Source organism: Phaseolus vulgaris, chromosome 10, assembly GCF_051622355.1.
Source record: "Phaseolus vulgaris cultivar YP4 chromosome 10, ASM5162235v1, whole genome shotgun sequence".
Taxonomy (NCBI): domain Eukaryota; kingdom Viridiplantae; phylum Streptophyta; class Magnoliopsida; order Fabales; family Fabaceae; genus Phaseolus; species Phaseolus vulgaris.
The window spans coordinates 38,795,128-38,814,637 of NC_143507.1; the positions used below are offsets into that span (position 1 = coordinate 38,795,128).

Below are 19,510 nucleotides of genomic sequence, written 5' to 3' on the forward strand. Positions count from 1 at the left end.
GCTATCAAACTTACAAAGAATCATATTCAACATTCCAGAACAAAGCACAATGAGATCAAACATCACTAGCTGAATATTTTTACCAAACCTATTCTTAGGGTAGATTTAATGTCTTAAGAAATGAATTGAGAATTCTTGATTATTGGAATCTATCTTAAAATTTTGTTTTTCTCTCCGTCTTCTTTTAAATTGTCTATTTGCTGAAGACATAAGGGAGAATATTTGGATGTTTGTTGTAATATTTTACTCTTTCTTCTGCATAATTTTGTTGTTTTATGATTTACTGATTGCAGAAATTATATTTATGCATAGTTGGGTTGGTTATCTTGTTGTACTTGTATATTATGGATTGCTTGGTCTTTCCTTTATGTTTTTGCAGGATCTTCTTGTGTCAAAATCTACAACACAAAACCAAGGATTTATCTTCATTAAATAAGGGAAGATTGTTGACCAAGAAGCTTTGGTGAATCCAAATTGTCTTGGAGACTTGAAGTTTGGTGTGCATTTGGTTAGGTAGATTTTGATGTATAACTTTGCATTACATTTATGATCCAAATTACTTGAATAATAATCTCCTTGAAATGTTTTTTTTTCTAAATTTGTGTATTTTTTAATCAGTTGATTTATGTACTAATAAATTGAAATTAATTCTATTCAAGTTTGCTGACTATAGTAAGTATTTTTAATAAATTGATTTATCATATCAACTATTTAAAAACACTTAAGGTTTTTAAGGTTTTAAAAATGATTTATTTTATCTATTTTGTCTTTTTTGTTGATTGAAATCACTAAGTTATTTTGATAAAATAATTGGTTTAAAATCTGTTAATTTCATCTATTAAAAGAAAACAGTCAGTTATTTCAAAAATCAATTAAGTGTTTTTAACAGAATTCTGATATATTGACCAATCTATTTTTAATTGATATATCTATTTTTATTAAATGATTAAACTATTTTTACAATCATTATTACCTTATATAAGGACGTAATATGATAATTTCAAACAATAATTTTCATAGAGAGAAAAACAGAAAGTTTTAAAATCATTCTTGGAGATTGAGTTTGCTTCTTGGATCATTCTTGTTTTGTAAAGAAGGTTTCTGGGTTTACATTTCTGCTGTGCTTCATTTGTAATAATCCCGGTGTATTCAATTATTATTCTTTTCACTGTATTTTGTTGTAAACAGATTCAAATAGGGTTTCTGAATTCTCTGTGTGGTTTCGAGTGTTATGTATTCTAGTAGGGTTTAAGATCAACACTCTTGGCTGTTTTTATAAGCCTTGTGTGTTTGGTTTAGTGAATTCTCAATGGTTTGTTGAGGACTGGATGTAGTTCTTGGTGTAAGAATGAACTAATATAAATCTCCTTTGCAATCTCTCTCTCTCTCACTCTGATATTTGTTTATCAATTGCTTTACATTGTTCTATGTTTAAATCAATTGGTTGAATTCCCATAATAATTGGTTTATTTTCTTGAATATATACTTGTTATGTTTTTTATAGCCAGTTGAACAAATAATTTAATTATTCGATTTTATTGAGTTTTCAATCTGACTCCAATATATGCGAAAATCTTGTAAAAATAATACATCCCTATGTTTTAGGACACCTATTCTAACATAAAATAGTATCTAATTTAGTTACTATAGTGACTAATTATTTTTGGTCTCTAAAATTAGTTTTTATTTAATAATTTTCTTATAGTGATTTCTTTCTTAACTTTCTGAGACTCCTTTTAACGACAAAATCATAACGGAGCTCCATGCTCCAAAACGGACACACTAATGCAGGAAACACATATTACACCAGTTATAGGAGACATTTTACACTGCTTCTATCACTGATGTAGATCTCAGTGATACAAAATGTCAATCACATATTACACCGGTTGTAAATTTGAGTAAAATAGATCAAAAACATGTATTTCAGAAGGCACATATTACACTGTTTGTACATCCCAACCGATGTAATATGTGCTACTCAGTCAACATATTACCCCGGTTGAGACAAATAACCAATGTAATATGTTATAAGGTTGTTATCACCATAACCATGCATCTCCTTCACACCCAATCATTGAATGCCTCGTTTCTTTTTACCAGAACCGCTGTTACGAAGTGGACTTTAAGCCTAACTCAACCCCATAAAACCGGCTCAATGGGATGAGGTTTGCACCCACTTATATACTATGAAAGGCTCTCATCTCTAGTCGATGTGGGATCTCCAACACCCCCCCCCCCCCCCTCAAGCCGAGAGTGATAGATAGAAGCTCGTGCGTGGGACTATATATAATGGGTGGTCCGATAGCGGCTCGATAGCGGGTGGCCTGATAAGCCCAACAAATACTCACTAGGAGAGGCTCGAAATGGCTCTGATACCATGTTACGAAGTGGACTTTAAGCCTAACTCAACCCCATAAAACTGGCTCAATGGGATGAGGTTTGCACCCACTTATATACTATGAAAGGATCTCATCTCTAGTCGATGTGGGATCTCCAACAACCGCCACTGTCTGCTCGATTGGTACCCTGAACACACAACCCAATCCCCAACCGACGCCATAGTCGTTCACTGCCTCAGTGCGTGTCGCACAGTGGTGACGAAAAACCCCTATAACATAAAGTACATTCTGAAGGCCAACTTCGACAACTTTCCCAAAGGCAAACCCTTCACCGAAATCCTTGGTGACCTTCTCGGGTGCGCGATTTTCAACGTTGACGACTAGCTCTGGAAAGCGCAACGCAAAATAACGAGCCACGAGTTCAACACTCGCTCCCTTAAGGACTTCATCGTGTTACCTGGAATTGACAAGCCGCTAATGGTTGAGAGAGACACCACATCTGCGATGATGATATAGCTGTTCTGGTTGTTATCGAAGCATGGAAGGAATAAACGTTGCCTTTGAATGAAGTTTATTGTGCAACAGAGCGAAGTGAGGGTTTGGATTATGGGTGTCTGAAAGAGATGAAATTATTGAAGGCGTGTTTGTGTTGCCTGATGGGACCCACATTGGGAAAGGGGATGATATAGTGACTTATTTTCCATACGGGATGGGGAGAATGGAGGGTGTGGGGAAGGATTGTTATGAGTTTAAACCACAACGTTGGTTTGATGAAGAGAATGTTGATAATGGGATTCTGAAGTGTGTGAATCCTTATAAGTTTCTAATTTTTCAGTCGGGTCCAAGAGTGTGTCTTGGGAGAGAAATGACTTTTACTCAGATGGAGTATGTGGTTTCTTCTCTCCTTAATTATCTATTTTTTTAACTCACATATTTTTTTAACTCACATATTACACCGGTTGCACCATCCAACTGGTGTAGTATATCATGCTCAGAGTTAATTAAATTTTTTTAATTTTTTTTACTCTCTGAATAATATATTACACCGGTTGGGTCATCCAACCAGTGTAATATGTCAAGCTCAGAGTTAAAAAAATTGTAATTGTTTTTTCTTTTACTCTAAGCTTGCCATATTACACAAGTTAGGTTATTCAATCGTTGTAATATGTGTCAAATAACTAATACGTTGTTGTAGAAAGTGTTATTTGATCTAGTGATAGTATCATGGATGTGGTGATTAACCCTATTGATGTCATCTCAACAGACTTGAGGTCAAAAAATTGACGTCGTCTTTGGGGATCGAAAAAAGGTTCCAAAGAAGAATCCTCGATCTCTAAAGGGAATGGAAAAGTGGTTCCAAAAATGAACTCTCGTTCCCTTAGCCATCGACTAGGGGGAATTGAAAAGTGGTTTCAAAGACAAACCCTCATTCCCCTTAGACCTCGACTGAGGGACTTGTTTCGGTAGCCCAATAGTCTCACATCGCTTAGGAGACTAGTGATAATTTAAACACACATTCCTCTCTTAATCTTCTAAGATGGCTTTTAAGGAAAAAAATCGTGACCAAGCTCCGTTCCATTGCGAACAATACCTTGAATGTGGTGATTGACACTAGTGATTTCATCTCAACAAACTTGATATCGAAATCTAAAGAAAACAACTCTTGAGTTTCTTTGAGTAAAATTTAGAAAGTTCTTAATTAGAGAAGGGTGTATAAAATTCTATTGTGATCTTTTAATTAGAGAAACTCCTATAAGAGAGTCTAGATCTCTCCATTTAACACATATAAATACATCATTGTATTTGGAATTTTCAAGGAAAGGAAATCTGAGTTCTCATTTTTTCTTCTCACCTACCTTTAAAAAAGTGGTTTAAGAGCCTAATTTGATGTAAAAAGTTGAGAGAAAAAAAAGTTGTGAGATTTCAAACAATGGGTATACTACCTTCCAATTTCCTCGTCTTACTAAAGCAAATTATGAGAAATGGAGTCTTTGCACATGATAAGTGTCAAATTTACTTGTTAGATTACTTGATTTAGACGCTCAAGTGCATGAATTAAATCAAGTATTGACATTAAAAGCTTGCACCAACTTATTAAAAACTTGCACCAACTTAAAATTTGCAGAATGATTAATTTCAGAAGAGTCAATTGGATTTCATGACCCATTCTTAATTAATTTTTTTGCAAAAAGAGAAGCAAGAGGTAGCTCAATAAATTGACAATGTAAGGAATTTAGCTTGAGCGCAGGGAACTGGTGTTTAGCGAAATTGAGGTAGAGAACAATGCACTTCAAAGCAATGAGTGTGAAATAATGATGTTAAGCAGGATCATTCCAGATGAGGGTACATTTGGAGCTCAGAATCTGCTTAACGAGCCAAGGAAGTGCTAAGAACAAGGGAAAGTTTAAGAAAGGTCATCCGCTGAGCTAAGCTACAAAGAAGCTCAAGCTTAGAGAAATCCTTCAGATGAAGAATCCCAATTTGTTGAGTAGAAGAGTTGGACACTGAGTGAAGACACTAAATTGGGACTAGATAGTTCAACAATATAAATAGAAGAGAAAAATTAGTCCTAGATAGTCCTTTGAAGGAGTGAAAATTAGTCTAAATCTATAATGTTCTTAGTTGCAAGCTACTTGGATATTTCCTATAATATTTCAATCAATATAAGTAGCTAACTTCATAGCCACGAGGATTGAATGACAATGCAACTCTTCTTTTATGATTGAAACAAGAATATAGACACAATATATATTCATAAGAGCATCCATTACTAGAAAGGAAGTGGACTTAAGTATATCAAGACTCAAGATCAAGTTGCATATATCTTCATGAAGTTACTAAAGTTTGAAGAGTTTAAAAGGTTAAAACCAAAGATTGGTTTGAAGAAGAAAATTTCAAATAAAGGGAGATAAATATTTTTATAATTTAAAATAAATAAATATCTAGAATAACTATTGAGTTTCTCTAAGTAAAATCTAGAAAGTTTTTAATTAGAGAATAGTGTATAAAATTTTATAGTGGATTTTTAATTAGTGAAACTCCTAGAAAAGAGTCTAGATATCTCCATTAAACACCTATAAAATACCTTATAGTATTTGTCATTTTCAAGCAAGGAAATTTGAGTTATCACTTTTTCTTCTCACCTCTCTTGTTTATGATTTTGTTATTGAACAACCTTCCTAGATTAACTGAATTATATTTTTCTAAGGAAAAAAGATAATAGCCTACTTACAAATTCTCTCGAAAGAAAATGTCTAGTAATTTTAATGAAAATGATAATTCATATTACTATATAAAGAGAAATTAAGAAAAAGGTTATAGATTAGCAGGGGCCGTATACTCCTAATCTTATCATTCTCTATCAAGATTAAGACGTAAAAAATATGTGTACCTCTTCTTCAGAAGTTCTGCGCACAGCAAAATTAAGATCACTTTCCAATCGAGATTTCGCATATTCTGCTGAATACCACTTTGTCGAATGATGTATTTTGTTGACTGCACTAAAAGTTTTCATGGAGCTGCACTTGATGATGTAGACTTTTTTCAAGGATGGAAAATTTAAAGTCAAATTTCCAGTGTAAAAACACATCAACTCTTTTAATCTTTTAAGATGCAAAACATGTAGATGCTCAAATATTATTTCTTCATCCTCGTCACATTCCTCTGCAACAATTGTCATCAAACCCTCGCAGTCTTCCACTACTAGATCTTCAAGTTTCATAAGATCTTTGGCTACAGATGCTGAAAACACGCTTGAAAGGCTTTTACATTCCTTAACATGTACTTTTTGCAAATTTTGCATGCATAAAATTCCATGAGGATCTTCATTCCAAACATTCTCCAGATTCGGAAGCTTCGATAAAACCAATTTCTTCAGAGGAACTAATGTGTCTTTTGTTGCACATTTTACATCAAAGATGGTTTTCACAAAATCACAATTTTGAACTTTCAATGTTTCTAATTTGGGTAAAAAAGGAAGTAAATGGAAGGGTAGCACTGCATCTGATAAAAACTGACATTCATCCACAGTCAATATCGTCAACTTACTGAAACAAAAGTCAGAAACATACATTGAGTCATTCCATATCTCTTGTAGTCCTCGTCTACATTTGAGATCAAGTTGTTCAAGCTTTGAAATCTGCACGGGCAAAGAATAAATAAAAATAATTATTTACAAGACTCAATGATATCTTTTAAATTAGCACTTTACAAATACAAAATATTCACTAATTTATTAATAATTTATTTTTTATTATGAATTTTTTTTAATTAACTATATATATATATATATAATATTAATAAGGATTCTCTCATTTTTAACATTTTACTCTTTAGGCTTGTTAGTGTTTTTAAACTTCAGTAACTATCTATAGTGAAAAAATTACTTACACAATACAAAAAACTATCAATAATAAAATTATATAATTTCTTATTATTTGTTTCAATAATTATTATAAAATAATTTTTATTTTTTGTCATAAGAAAAAAAGTGGTTTCCACTAGTTTAAAAGAATTTTTCTACCGAGTCACGATTTGTAATTTACATTACTTGACTTCATGACTTGCAATTGAGATTTATAATTATCATAACATCAAATATTGGTTTGAACCGTTAGGGCATGTTTGAGACATGTAAAATAAATAAAGTTATTTTTATGAATATGAAAATTCATAATTATTTTAAAAATGTTTTTTTCTTCTTTCATCTGCATATATATTACACCTTTTTTAATGACAAGTAATTCATTACTTGATAAATTTTGTAACAAAAAATTAAGATTGATGAGGGATGTCAATCAGCTATAATATTTCAGACAGATTTTCGTTAATTTTGAATACCATTAATGTATATATATCCTTAATAATCACAAACTCATTGTTATTTTTATATATTTTTTGTTTTGAAATATCTGAGTGCACAGTACATTTAAATTTTGTCCCCAAAAGTTTTATTACAGTTATTAATTAAAATTGTAAATAAATATTATAATTTCGACTTTAAATTATAGATATAGTGTGTAGATTTTAATTAGAAGTTATAGAAAAAGATTGTAAAAAATTAAAATTTCATCCATATTTATTTGTGTCACCTAGACTTGCAGTAGGCTACTCTTAATAGTTAAAAAAAGTATGAAGAATAATACAATTATGACAATTATTTTGATTTTTTTTGTGTGGCCTAGACTGGTAGTAGGATTGATTTATGATTATTTATTTTGAAGAATTGTTAAATAAATTATTATAATTTTCCAGCATGTTGTCCTAAGGCATGTTGCATGTTTAAAGATATGCTATACATATATGTGTCCTATGCATAAGCAATGGGGGTTATGAGATAGTGTATTTATAACCTCGAGAATCGAAATAATGTTCCATAAAAAAAAATTAAACACATACCTTTTCCACAAATTCCTTTCTCAGAGTAGAGTTGACATGAGTTTTCAATGGAATATCCTCTTCATCAATTGTTACTTGAGACAATTTGATTGCCTCTACATTACCTGCACATAAAGTTTCCATCTCATGGCAATCTGTTACTGATAATTCCTCCAATAATGGGAAACTTAAATTCCCTTTGTAGAACCTTATGAGCTTAGACAAGCTATTAAGTTTCAAACAATTGAGCTGCGGAAATATTATCTTATCCTCATCTGATTCCTCCCCCTCTTCCTTAGACACTATCTCTTCAATTGATTCACACTTTTCTATCTCCATTCTTTGGAGTTCAGGCAAATTTTGTGCTGTTGAGGATGTGAACAAACATGACAACCCATCACAACTTTCTACTTTTAAACATATCAGATTTGAGAAACACACTCTGTATGATACCAAGTTTTTCAATCTGGAACAACTAATGACTTCAAAGATTTCTAGATTTTTGACAAAGGGCTCAGTCCATGAATTCTCTAATCCAATGGAAACCAGCTGTCCAAGGGACTCCAATCGTAATTCTTTCAGTTGTAATAGATGTTCACTATTATCTGGTCTTTGAAGACAGAAAATGACATTGACGGAATTGCCACACACCACAAGCTTCTTTACATTTGGCAACTGTTTTAGAAATCCATAGTCCGAAAATTCATCACACTCAATATGAAAGTAGAGAGTAACAACTTTTAACTCGTCTAAAAGGTTTCTCTGAAATTCTCCAACCACAATCATCTTCAATTCATTCTCACCCACTGTGAGATGCTCTAAGTTGGGTGTAATTAGCTACAAAGAGAAACCGAATAACCAAGTAAAAGCAGTGGAAAGTTTCATGCTAAAATAAGCCTGATAATTAGTGGAAAGTTAAACAAATAAGGCCGTACCGTATGTGCTTACAACAATTTTGAGTTTAAAATGAAATTTTAGATGAAAAATTTGACAAATGAGAATACGTGAAGAAAATAATGAAAAAGCATATGATAGAATGCAGTTACAAGAATGTAAGTAATTAATGAGTTTGAAAAGCTCAAACCTTTGCTGTTGCATCATGAATGGAATGTATAGTATTATGCTTGAACTTGGGCAAATCCCATAGTGTCAATGACGTCAGAGTGGGGAACGTAAGCTTAGGAGTTGTTTCTTTTGGATCAGCTAGATTAGCCTCCGTAACAATTTCAGCAGGATCTTCATTCCAAACACTTTCCAGATTTGGCAGCTTCCATAAAACTAATGTTTTCAGAGAAACAGTCATTCTGTTTTGTGGACATTGGATATCAAATATGGTTTTGACAGAATCACAATTTCGAACTTCCAAGGTTTCTAATAGAGGTAATGAAGGAAGCAAAGTGAAGGGGAGTGCATATGATGAAAAGTGGCACCCCTCCACAATCAATGTTTTCAAGTAACTGCAGCATAAGTCTGGGATCTGCACTGAGAAACGCCATATCTCTTGGAGGTCTGCGTTATCTCTCAATACAAGAGTATCTTTCGCCTAGCAAAATCAGCACATGTAAACGAATGAATAAAAGTATGATGTATGAAACTTGTGAATTTAAAATTAAACTTTCATACTAATAAAAAACTTGATGAATCAGACTATATTAAAACATACGGATGTTAATTACATCTTCACTTCATTTTACTTTTATTTTATTTTCCTCTCACATTAAGTTATGTTTGACATCTTATTTTAACTATTTTCTAATTTTTTACTAATTTTGTGTGAATCTATTACAAATATTCAGTGCAAGAAATAACTTATAGAACTTTTTGAATGTTATTAGAAGTCACATTTTTTATGTTAGTTTTTAATTTCTTAATATTTATATCTATTTTTCTCTTAAAACATTAATTAAGTTTTCTTTTTTACTTTTATATAAGATACTGCTTTGTTATTTTTTATTTTTACATTAGATAAAAATGATCATTTTTAATATTCCTTTATAAGATATTGAAAATAATAACAAGTAATTATGGTTGAATTTTAGTATTTTCGAAATACAAAACATGTATTATATGAAAGAGCTTCTCATTTACTTTATTCATATAATTTATATATAAGCAAAATTGTAACAGAATATTAAAATCTAAAATATCTCCATTTTAACTTTCTAAATATAAAATAAAAATACTTTTATATTATTTATATTTTTTATTTTATTATTTGAAGATTATACTTAAATCCAATAATGTTGATATTATGATAGATTTATTTTTTTGTAATCATTTTAATTTTTTTTTCTTTACAGATATCATATTTTATCTCTATTTTTACTTTACTTTAAATATATATATATATATATATTTGTTTAAAACTGTGTTTATTTAATTTTTTATCTTTTATATTATAAGGCTATAATTTATATTTTTTGTTAAAAAATTTAGTTAATATATTACTTTTAAATAAAATAAGTCTGACAAATCTCACTTTATTATAAACATAAGAAATATAAAGTATCATTTATTAAAAACATAAGATACGATAATATCTGTTTAAAAACTAATAGGAATTTTAATGTTAATTTTTTAAAATCAATAAGAGAGTAAGTTTTTATTTTAAAACTAGAAGTGTAACTGTTATTTGTACGGCTTAGAGAATAAGTATAATTTCTATAAATAAAATCTAATAACATCATAGTAATTAAAGCCTTATTTAGTAATTTTTGACCTTATTTAAGAAAATAAAAATATTTGGGAGTTACTTGAATTTATGGAAAAACTTCTCTGTAAAAAAATTTAACATGTAAAACACATTTTGATAAAGAGGCAAAATGTCAAACTCATAAAATATCAATATTAACCTATACACAATTTTTATCATATGAAATAATGAGATATTTGTTATAAATGTTTAATAAAAAAAAATCTAAACACATACCTTTTTCAGAAATTCTTTTATGAGAGTAAAGTTGAGATCAATTTCCAATGGAATAACCTCATCATCATTAATTGCTACTTGAGACAACTTGCCTGTCTCTACATTACCTGCACATAAAGTTTCCATCTCGTAGCAATATGTTACTGATAATTCCTCCAATAATGGGAAACTTAAATTCCCTTTGTAGAACCTTCTGAGCTTAGATAAGCTATCAAGATTCAAACAACTGAGCTGCGGAAATATTATCTCATCCTCCTCTGATTTCTCTCCCTCCTTCTCAGACACTATCTCTTCAATTGATTCACAATCTATTATGTCCATTCTTTGGAGTTGAGCTAAACTTTTAGCTGTTATGGATGTGAACAAATATGACAACCTATCACAACTTTTTACTTTCAAACATATCAGATTTGAAAAAGACACTCTACATGATACTAAGTTTTCTAAACTGGAACAACTAGTGACTTTGAAGGATTCTAGATTTTTGACAAAGGCCCAAGTGTTTTCTAACCCAATGGAAACTAGATTTGCAAGGGACTTCAAGTGTAATACTTTCAGCTTTAAGAGAAGTCCATTGTAATCCACATTATTAGGACTTTCACAACAAAACATCTTTTCGAAGAAACCATCACACACCACAAGCTTCTCTGTATTGGGAACCTGTTCTAAAAATTCATATTCAAATACATCCGAACTAAAGCAGAGAGTAAGAGTTTTTAAGTTGTCTAAGAGGTTTCTTTGAAATTCTCCGAGCAAAATCATCTTCACTCCATTTTCCCCCAGTGACAGACACTGTAATAACCAAGAAAAACACAAGCAGAAGTTTGTTACAAAACTCTTAAATTTTCAGATAAGATGTTATTGTTGCGTCATGAAATGTATTCTTTTATTTATTTATATAAACCATACATAACATAGTGGATGCTCTTTATAAGTGTGAAATTTTGATGACATTTATATTTTAACTGGATGCTCCTCCTATTCATATGGAACCACCATAAACAAGTATAGCAGCAATCAAATCATTTTGGGAGTCATTTTTGTGTAATTCTTCCATCCCATTAATATTAATCATCTCAAATTTTGAATCCCACTCGCTCTTTTTAAAGCTTATTTATGCTTTTGTAGTGCAGATAAACCAAAAGAAGAAATGAAAACAATAAGAAATACCAGAAACCTAAGGGAAACAATTCATTTATGATCCATTATGAAACAAAGAGAAAGTGTTGTAACAATAATACCTCTAGTAGCTCCACGGTATGTGATTCCAAATGCGTATAGATGTCAGACTTGAGTGATGAGTAGTAAAAATACTTCAATTTTGACAAACCCTGTAATTTCAATGACCTCACACGGGGACAGGGGAACGTAAGCTCTAGACTTGGATCTATATTATCCTCAGCAACAATAGTCATCAATCCCTTACAATTTTCCACCACTAGATTTTTAAGTTCCACAATATCTTTGGCTACTGATGTCGGAAACACACTTGTAAGGCCTTTACAATTCTCAACATGTACTTTTTGTAGACAGAACATGCTTAGAATTCCATGAGTATCTTCATTCCAAACATTCTCCAAATTTGGCAACTGGGATAAAGTCAATTTCTTCAGAGAAAAAGGGAGGGTCTCCCCCGTAGATGTCATATCTCTGCCTTGTGTTGTACGTTTGACATCAAAAATGGCTTTGACAGAATTACAGTTTCGAACTTCCAATGTCTCCAAGTTAGTTAAGAAAGGAAGTAAATTGAGCGGTAGAATAACATCTGATAAAAATTGGCAATTATCCACAATCAGAGAATCCAAGAGATTGAAGGAGGAGTTGGAGATGGGTCGTGAGCCAAGACATAGCTCTTGTATATCTCTCTTAGTCAAATTTAATATACTCTCCTGCAAAAGAAATTATACTTAGAATAGAATTTTATTTTCGTCACATCCAAATTTGTTTGAACTCTTAATTTTGGGAATACATATTTTCATGATTATGATAATATGATGATAACATGAAAACAAGAAAAAAAAACTAACAAATAATAATAATAAAATAAAATAAAAATTATGACCTACAAAATTAAGATTATAGAAAGTAACATATTGTATAGAATAAAAGAAAACAAAATTTCTTGATTATTTAACATGTAACCTTATTATGGAAAGAAATTGAAGAAATAATTTCATTTCAAGGTATGATGATAAGATTTCCATGAGAACTAAAGATGTTTAATAAAATGAGTGATGTGGCATAATGCTAACACTTAATGTTATTAGAATACCTTCCAAGCTATTTAAAAAAAGTTTGTAAATAAGCTTCCGAAATTATCTTAAAAGTGTTTGAGCTTATTAGAAACCTTCCAAGCTTACCTTAAGTTTTATGATACAAATCTTAAAACATAATAGTTATGGAAATCTCTTATTTTAGTAATAAAGTATGAAGATCTTAAATTGGAGCATTATATATGTATGTTATGCAGATATCCTTATTTATATTCATTTAACTATAATTATGGGACATTGGTCCTAATTTTTCTTCCTAAAGTGATGATGTGAATGAAGTTTTGTTAATGATCCAGGTTCATATATAGTCTATATTTCTTAGTGGATACCTTCCCCATAATAGAATAATTACTAGGATTTGTTATTGAAAAATGTATAATTACCTAGGCGATATTATCAAAGTTTCCTATTGTGATGTGAGTACTTTGATAGTCATTGAGATAGGTTGATATCCTCATCTTGAACATAAGCTAGGAGACTAAAATGATAGAAACTCACCTATCAGGGCACAACCCCCAAGCCTTAGGCTTAAGCTAAAAGGCAAAAGTGATATCTTACTCAGTATTTCCCCACACACACATATATATACACCTATGGGTACTAGAATCCACAACTTGATATTAAGTTCATTGGCTATAGAAAAATATATTTTGTACTTTAGAATCAAAGCAAAATACCTAATCAAGCTTGGCTTATTAGTTGTTTTTAAACCCTTGTTGTGATAACAAGTTTTCTTAATAAATGCTCAAGGAATTGACTCTTGATAGAAAAACTTAAGCTCATTCTAGTAAGGAATTAGAGTTTTGAGTAAACTTATAGATTGATTTTAGCATTAAATCAAAAGAAGTTGAGTGATAATATGATGAGAGTAAGGTTTTGTGAAGTCTAAACCCTAACAATAATATGCATGAGAGCCAGGTCTTGTAAAGTTTAAACCCTAAACATAATGCTAAAATGTTTGTTGTATGCTTGAGGAATTAATATACAATAATCATGAGCAATCAATATGGAATAATCATGAGAATGTTTAGCTTGAAGCTTGAATGCTTGTAACCATTGTTAAATTCAATTTAGCTTGATTGTGATTAAATCTGTAGGATTTCAACCGTCTAAGATAAATTACTCTCTATTCACAAGACAGAATAAGTCATCATTTACTGGCCTTTTGATTTATGTGGATGATATTCTTTTGACAAAAAATGATTTGACACAAATTCAGCGTGTTAAAAGTAGGAGGGAAGTAGGAAGTAGGAGGGAACCCAAGGAAGGTACAGTTCTGGGAACCGGTTGTCAATAAGGTCAGAGCTAGGCTTAGCACTTGGAAAGGGAGGTGCTTAGCTATGGCGGGTAGGATTTGCCTGATCAAATTTGTGTTCACATCTATTCCCCTTTTCTACTTATCTTTCTTTAAAGCTTCGATCTCGATCTGTAATACAATCACGAGCATCCAAAGGAGTTTTCTGTGGGCCTGGGGTAGAGATAATAAATCTATACCTTGGGTAAGTTAGGGGAAAATTTGTAAACCTTTTGAGGAAGGTGGTCTGGGTATCAAGGATATCAGGAAATTCAACTATGCATTGATGGCGAAATGGAAATGGAGGCTAATGAGTGATGAGAAGGGGAAGTGGAAAGATATTTTGGAGTTCAAATATATGGTCACATCAGATAATTACCAAGTCCGGCCTTGTAATCACTCTTGGTGGTGGATGACTTAGAAAAAATATGTAGGGAGGGTAATGGTGTAGGCTGGTTTCAACAAGCTGTTAAATGGAATGTCAGATCTGGGGACTTAGTTCGTTTCTGGGAGGATCCTTGGATTAATGACAATAAACTCAAGGATTTATTTCCTAGGTTATACTCTATTTCGCTGAATCAAGGGATGACGGTGGGTGAAACTGGTTATTGGGATGATCATGGGTGGACCTGGCATTTGAACTGGAGAAGGGAGAGATTTTGCTGGGAGTCGGATGTGGAGGAAGAATTATTAACAATTCTAGCCAGGGAAGTTTTGGTTAAGGATGCTAAAGATTTTATAACTTGGAGTGGGGATTCCAAGGGGTTATTCTCGGTAAAATCAGCATATGGTCTCTTAACCAATCAGGTTTCTGAACCGAGTAATGCTGCTTTTAGTCTGTTATGGAGGACCAAAGCTGTCCCAAAAGTGTTAACCACGGCCTGGAGAATCTTGCTGGACAGAATTCCGACTTATCAGAATCTTGTGGTACGGGGAATATTGGTGAATTCACCTCTGTGTGTATTCTGTAACTTGCACGTTGAATCCACCCAACATTTGTTTTTGGATTGTGCTTTTGCTTACTGTGTATGGATGATGTGCTACCAATGGATAGGTGTAGTGGGAACACAAAATAGGGACATTTGTAATCACTTTTTGAACTTTCACTTAACTAATATGTCTGAAAAACAGAATCAGGTCTGGAGGGGAGTGTGGGTGGCCATCACACGAAGCATATGGGAGCATAGAAATAATGTTATCTTCAGACAAGGAGTTCCCGATCCCGAAGAAACTCTACAAGCAACTCAACTTATAGTTTGGCTATGGCTAAAGCATAAGGAAAGCTCGTTCTCATACTATTTCTTTGATTGGATCCTTAACCCACTTCAATGTCTATTGAGTGTTTGTTAAATAGGGGAGGGATGGTGTATGCTAGTATTCATACACTGTTGTGGGGCTGGTTTGTGGCAGGTTTTCTGCCCCACCATAATTCAAGAACGAAGCAGGATCCTATGGTGCAGAATCGTGGATGACTGGATATCTACATATGATGCTGGAATTTTTGTTGATCAGGGGCCACATTACAGATGAGTGAACAACAGATGCAGGGAGTTGATGGTGTATTTTGTGCTGTGTGAAATATTGGATTTGGCCGTGCAATCTCTCCAAAATGCATACAACCGTCTAATTGGGTTATACTTTTGATTGTGGAATGAGGACACGTGGAAGGCCAACATGATCGTCGGTCGATGAAGCAGCGATCTCCGTGCGTGAGTAGTCGGTGGTCGCCGAAGTTGTGCATCATCGCCGTCTTAGAAGAACAGAAGTTCAGATATTGGAAGTGAGGGACGATGTGGATGAGGACACGTGGAAGGCCAATATGATCATCGATCGATAAAGCGGCGTTCTCCATGCGTGCGTAGTCGGTGGTCGCCGAAGGTATGCATCATCGCCGTTTTTGAAGAAGGCCAACATGATCGCCGGACGATAAAGAGGCATTCTCCATGCGTGCGTAGTCGGTGTTCGCTGAAGTGGTGCATCATCGCCGTCTTTGAAGAACATAAGTTCATTGGAAGTGAGGGGCGATGTGGATGAGGACACGTGGAAGGCCAATATGATCGCCAGTCGATAAAGCGGCGCTCTCCATTCGTGCGTAGTCGGTGGTCGCCGAAGGTATGCATCATCATCGTGTTTGAAGAAGGCCAACATGATCGTCAGTCGATGTGGCGGCGATCTGCGTGCGTGCGTAGTTGGTGGTAGCCGAAGTTGTGCATCGCCATCTTAGAAGAACAGAAGTTCAGATATTGGAAGTGAAGGGCGATGTGGATGAGAACACATGGAAGGCCAATATGATCGTCGGTCGATAAAGCGGCGCTCTCCATACGTGCGTAGTCGGTGGTCGCCGAAGGTATGCATCATCGCCGTTTTTTAAGAAGGCCAACATGATCGCCGGACGATAAAGAGGCGTTCTCCATGCGCGCGTAGTCGGTGGTCGCCTAAGTTTCGATGAAGCGGCGATCTCCATGTGTGCGTAGTCGGTGGTCGCCGAAGTTATGTATCATCGCCGTACTTGAAGAACAGAAAATCAGATAGCCGGAAATCGTCGTGGTAGGCACATCGCTAAGTTTCCAGAAAGCTTAATTGAAGCTGTTGGAGGTTTACGTATAAAACTGAAGACCTAGGCAGGGGGTAATTTATGTTCACTGTCATAGGAGGTTGAGAGAGGCAGCACTAGCCATTGGATGTGGAGGTTGCGGAAAGTCACTCTCCATGTACCATTCAACCTGGTGGGAGGACCTAATGGTGTTATGGTGATGTGAAATTGTTGTTTAGTGTTTTGAAACAGTCCAGCATTACAATAGTAGTAGAATGGGACTGTTTTTATGATATATCTTTTTATCCCCTGTTTTTGGGATGCCTTGTGGAGGTCCTAAAAAATAGGGTTTGAGTTTTGTAAAGGGTTGGGATACCCCTTTTGTATCCCCTTAATTTAATTTAATTCTTTGCTGATAAAAAAAAATTACTGTTCAACTTTGACGTGGTTTAATTTGTAGTTTTAGTTTTGATTATGCATGACGTGATAAATTTTAATTTATATTTGATTCGTAATGCTCTATTAAAAAATATAATTGCTAAAATTACTTTACTGAAATGTGAAAAAAAAAATGATGTAAAAGATAATCAATATCTTATATCTTATAGCACAAGATAATTGATTATGTTATCGATTATATAAAATAATTAATTATAGTATAAAATATAATGTTTTAAATAATAATAATAAAAATAAAATATAATAATATATATCAATTTATATTACAAGAATTAAAAAAAACTAGTAATAATAATAATAAATTTATAATATCATTATAAACAAAATAATTTATAAAAAAATAATAAAATCATATATATAACAATAAAATTAATGAAATTATAAAATAATAATAAAATTTATAATAACAAAATTAGTATTAATAATCAAAATAAATTTATAAATTTATATAATACTTGAGCATGTTTCAAATGAAGAATTGCAATCTTGTTATTGATAGCACATTTTTCAAGCAAATTGTTAACAATCTAATGTATCTTAGTGCAACTAGGTCAAACATCATGTACTCTATGATTTGATTATCAGGTACATGAAAAATATGACTAGATTACATTTGTTGACTACCAAAAGAATTTTCACTATTTACAAGGAACTTGTACTTGGAGGCGTATTACAAGAAGAACAAAAAATTTAATTTGATTGGGTTTATGAATAATGATTATGCAGATGATTTAGATGATAGAAAGAACACACTTTTGTTGTTGTTATGCTGGAACAAACGTTATTTTATGTCATCTAAAAAGCAACCCATTGTTACTTTGTCCAGTATTAATATTGGATTTGTTGCAACTACAATTTGTGCTTGTTAGGTCTTATAGTTAAGGAAAGTTCTTGAAGAACTACACTTCAAACTAATAAAGGCTGCTAAATTTTTTGTGACAACAACTAATAATCAAATTGTCAAAAAATCCATTCCTACATTGAAGAAGGTAAACATATTGATGTGAAATTTTATTTCTTAAAAGACCTATTGATCTAGTTGACTACATGAGTAAAGATCAAATTAGTGACATATTCATGGGGACTTTGAAATGGCATTAATATTTTTGTTTAAAAAATTGTTTGGTATCTCCACCATTAATTTATTCAAGATTTTAGATTAACATAAAAATATATTAGTATAGGGAGAATTTGGTAGAAAAACTTATATGTTGTTTTATTTTCAACAAATTAAGTTTGTTACTAGATACTTAATGATTAGGATTAGGAGGTTACAGTACATGTTCTGATTTTTATATGTTGTGAATTATCTTATAATGTTTACCATTTTGTAAAATACTTATTTAAAAGATATTTTGAATAAGATACAAAGAAAATATTTTCTAACAAACTACTATAAAATATATGACTCCAATATTTAAAAAATTATAATAAGACTTATTTTTCAGATCAATTTTGCATAAATCAATATAACTTTTACTATTTAAGATGACATTGTCTCTTTGTATTTTCACTTCATATTCTACCAAACATAGCTATACTGATTGAATTGTAATAAAAACTTATGTCATGGACTCTTTATGATGTTATATTACGATCTATTTTCTTTTCAATGCAATTAATTTTATTTAGTTAGTTCAATTCACTCCATGTTAATCATCATGGTTTTATGAAGTTATGGTTTAAAATTTGTCAAAGTCAATATCTAAATTAGAATAATTAACATATCATTACTAGGAATAATGTTTGGTTTGTTAATATTTGATAATTCTAAAACATATAACTTAAATATTAGTAAAAATCGGATTGAGCAATTCAACTAAAATATGGGTCAAGTGGTTTGTGTGTTGGTTCATTCAAATAAGATGATCAGCTTACAATAAAATGAATCTTAGAATCATCGATAAACCAATTAGAAATATTTTAAATCGGTAAAATACTACAACAGAAAGTAGGTTTGTTTTGGGTCAATGAAAAGTTTAAATAAAATTTTATTTTAACTTTTAAAACATAAAATAAAAATAATGATTAAAAGAGGTGAAGAAACTGGTTATTAAGGGAAGTGTTAAGGATCTAAACTTGAGTGTGCGACAGACTAAGAAGAAGAAAACTGTGATTCATCACCATGCAACCACTCCTTTTTCCATTTCTTTTCTCCTTTAAACGCTTCTCTTTCCTCGTTTAGAAGTTGCCGCTGCTGTGTAAAACATCAAATTATTGTTTCATAACTTCATAATATTCATCTTTGTATGACTCAAATTTCTGAAAAACTAAAATAAAAAATGAGTGGATATATTGATATTT

General features: G+C 32.1%; 3 protein-coding genes across 3 annotated transcripts; 1 reads left to right on the forward strand and 2 right to left on the reverse strand.

Moving 5' to 3' along the window:
• Nucleotides 1-5,709: 5,709 nt before the first annotated feature.
• LOC137818014 (uncharacterized) lies at nt 5,710-9,021 on the reverse strand. Its single transcript, XM_068621238.2, has 3 exons — nt 8,803-9,021; nt 7,740-8,555; nt 5,710-6,480 (listed from the first exon to the last, which is right to left on the reverse strand). Exons 1-3 carry the CDS (start codon nt 9,019-9,021, stop codon nt 5,710-5,712), a joined length of 1,806 nt encoding a protein of 601 aa, XP_068477339.2.
• Nucleotides 9,022-10,549: 1,528 nt separating this feature from the next.
• LOC137818015 (uncharacterized) lies at nt 10,550-13,258 on the reverse strand. Its single transcript, XM_090296161.1, has 4 exons — nt 13,250-13,258; nt 11,889-12,536; nt 10,648-11,484; nt 10,550-10,570 (listed from the first exon to the last, which is right to left on the reverse strand). The coding sequence occupies exons 1-4, from the start codon at nt 13,256-13,258 to the stop codon at nt 10,550-10,552; spliced, it is 1,515 nt and encodes a 504-aa protein (XP_090152287.1).
• A 1,541-nt stretch (nt 13,259-14,799) lies between these two features.
• On the forward strand, nt 14,800-15,744 carry LOC137818016 (uncharacterized). Its single transcript, XM_068621240.1, has 2 exons — nt 14,800-15,141; nt 15,625-15,744. Exons 1-2 carry the CDS (start codon nt 14,800-14,802, stop codon nt 15,742-15,744), a joined length of 462 nt encoding a protein of 153 aa, XP_068477341.1.
• Nucleotides 15,745-19,510: the final 3,766 nt, after the last annotated feature.